The 3,114-nt window shown below is 31.6% G+C and overlaps 1 protein-coding gene across 1 annotated transcript; it reads right to left on the bottom strand.

Moving 5' to 3' along the window:
* Window positions 1-867: 867 nt before the first annotated feature.
* On the bottom strand, window positions 868-2,069 carry LOC124895829 (ethylene-responsive transcription factor 5-like). Its single transcript, XM_047406240.1, has one exon. The coding sequence runs from the start codon at window positions 1,804-1,806 to the stop codon at window positions 976-978; it is 831 nt and encodes a 276-aa protein (XP_047262196.1). The 5' UTR covers window positions 1,807-2,069; the 3' UTR covers window positions 868-975.
* Between the last annotated feature and the right edge of the window lie 1,045 nt (window positions 2,070-3,114).

Here is a 3,114-nt window from a genome sequence, read left to right as displayed (position 1 = left end):
TATAAAACATAGTAATGTATTTATATGTAACATCATTAATTGTTAGGCTTTTTGTTCATTAATTTTTTGAATAAAACGATACCTAATGTGTTAATGTCTACTACATTCATTCTAGTTTTGTAAATTTTCAAGAAAAAAGAATTATTTTGGTGAATTGATTTAAATAATAGCGTACTTCAATTAAAAATTCTGTAAAAAGATTAAGTACACTAATTAACATACTTTCCACCTTGTTATCTCTTCTGTTTCCGGCCAATATTTGCCGGAGCACCAGATTTACCGACATTCAACAAAAAATTAAGTGAAGTTTTTCTACCCCTCATCTTAAATGCTGCACAATCAAAATAGAAATACGAATGATACTACCTATTATGATGTACAATTAATAATTCATTTTATTATGAAACGGAGGAACTACTAAATATGATGTACAAGAAACATTAATAAAATTAAATAGTATTAATATTTTTCTCTAATATCGCCCGTATCAATATTATTTTCTCTAATACCTCCCGTCAAATAATTTGTAAAAGGATTAAGTAATCAACAAACTTCACCCATTTTGTTTCTCCCAAGACAAGATACCTTAAACAACTTTAAAAATTTCAGTATCTCCATCAAATTCATCTTGTTATCTCTTCTCCTTTTCCAGCCAATATTCGTCGGAGCACTAGATATTTCGGCATCCAACAAAAAATTAAGTACAACTTACTTTCCTCTCATCTTAAATGCTGCACAATTAAAATAAGGTGTATCAAAATAGAAATATTACTTGGTATTAATAATGTCATAATTTACTGGATATAAGAATAGTTCTAAATATAATGTACAATTAAAATATGAAATACTACTAAAATGGAATAAATATCCAAGCTAATATCAATATTATTTTCTCTAATACCTCCCAATTAAGTAATTAAGTAATTAACATCACACATTTTGTTTCTCCTGAAAGTAAAAACACCTTAAATAACGTTAAAAATTCAGCACCTCCATCAGCTCCATCTTGCTATCTCTTCTCCTTCTCCGGCCAATATTTGCCGGAGCACCGGATTTTCCGGCATCCAACGGGAAATTAAGTACAGCTTTTCTTCCTCTCATCTTAAAGGCTGCACAATCATAAGCTCTTGCAGCATCCACATCCGTATCAAATGTACCTAACCATATCCTTGATCCTTTTCTACTTGGATCTCTTATCTCTGCCGCGTATTTCCCCCATGGCCTTCTCCTCACTCCTCTGTAATTCTTCTTAGTTTCGGTACTTTTGTTTTCCTTAATGCTGCTTGAAATAGCACAGTTGTTGTCGTGTGTTGGATTGAGGATGTTGTCTGCATCGGTTTGGAATGCGTTCTTGTGTTCGTTATTTTTGTTTTTGTTAGTACTGCTGGAAACGGCAGAGCTGTTGTATGTTGGACTGAGGATGTTGTCTGAATCTGTTTTGAATGCGGTCTTGAGTTCGTTATTTTTGTTTTCCTTAGTACTGCTGGAAACGGCAGAGCTGTATGTTGGGCTGAGGATGATGTCTGAATCGATTTTGAATTCGGGGAAATCGGAGTGGAGATTGAAGTAACGGGAAATTGGAGAGTTGGGTTCGTTTAGGTATGAGGAATTGGGAGAATCTGATAGTGATGTGGAAGTAGATGGCTCAGTTTTTACTATCGAAGTAATGAAAACAGGAGACATATGATCGGAAAAGCAGGAATTGAGACTGTTGATGAATGATTCTGTATTTGTGAAATCTTCGAGGAGATGTCGTCTTATGAGTTCTAACGTTAATCCTTCGTCTTGTGTCGTCATCATTTGCATTATTATTTGGTTTTTCCTTGGTGAAGTTTGGAAAGTTTTTTGTGTTTATGTTTATGAGGGGGTTTCTGGATAAGGAAAATATTTGTAAGTTTTGTTGTAAAGGTTTTAATGTGAGTCTCTATATATGTGTAGTAGTATCATTATATATATAAATATTGACACACATGTATATATTTGTGCAAGAGGGGGAAAGGGAGGGGCTGGGGGTATGGCATTGGGGATACGGTTTGGACACTTTTTTTTTATTTGTGATAGTGAGTTTGTGATTAGCTGGAAAAAGATAAAGTTAGCTCGTTGTTTGTGTTAACGTAGAAAGAGTTATCCAATGTGTGTTGCATATCCTGTCATTCATTAATTTAGTGCTGTTATTTAATATGAAATTTTTTTAAAAAATAGGGTTGCTCTGAGATTTTGTTTTCAAGCTTTAAGAACACTTTCTTGTTTAATGAACTCTTAACGCTCACATGTGAATCTACATGAGCCATACTTACGGAATTTACATGAACCTAATAGCTTTACTTAAATTACTACTATCTATTAAAAATATATGCAAAATATCTAAACATATTTAACAGTAAACCTTGTAATTATTAAATATTACAATACAAGAAAATGGCTAAATTGTGACAGAGATTTTAGTCACAAATCTGTCACAAATTATTGATTGTGATGAATTTGTGACGGAAAAATATGCGTCTCAGAACCTTTGGTCATAAAATTATTGTGACGGATTTAATTTTCATCACAAAATTATTGTGACGGAACTGAGACAGATCGTCCGTCACAATATAAATTCTTAAATTTGACTTAAATTCCGTCACAAATTTATAACAAATTTGTGACAAAATAATCCGTCATAAAATAGTGACAGAATAATTTTCGTAGTAAATTTTCAAACCTAGTCACCACAATTGTGACAATATATTTCGTTATAAATAATTTGTGACAGACTAATTCAGTCACAATATGACTCTCTTGTCTATATTAGTAACAAATTTAGGATAGATTGTGACAAACTAAATCTGTCATAAAGTTTATTTGAATTTTTAATTTAATAAATAATAATAACGAAATACTAAGCTCTCTCTCTCACACTATATATATAAAAAATATAATACAAGATTTATAATTAAAAAAAGTCTGAAGTTAATTAAAACATGCAAAATCACAACTTCAATAAGCAAAAGTCTACCAATGTTTAAAATTTAAAGCATATAACTATCCAAAAAAGTGTGACAATGTTCAAGTCGACACTTGAAGCAACTAAAGTCCAAAATATTAAAGACTTAAGCATTAGATGAGTCCCTA

This window comes from Capsicum annuum, unplaced genomic scaffold (genome assembly GCF_002878395.1).
Source record: "Capsicum annuum cultivar UCD-10X-F1 unplaced genomic scaffold, UCD10Xv1.1 ctg998, whole genome shotgun sequence".
NCBI lineage: Eukaryota > Viridiplantae > Streptophyta > Magnoliopsida > Solanales > Solanaceae > Capsicum > Capsicum annuum.
The sequence above is the reverse complement of the archived record's forward strand: the minus strand, read 5'-3'. Positions and strand labels throughout refer to the sequence as shown.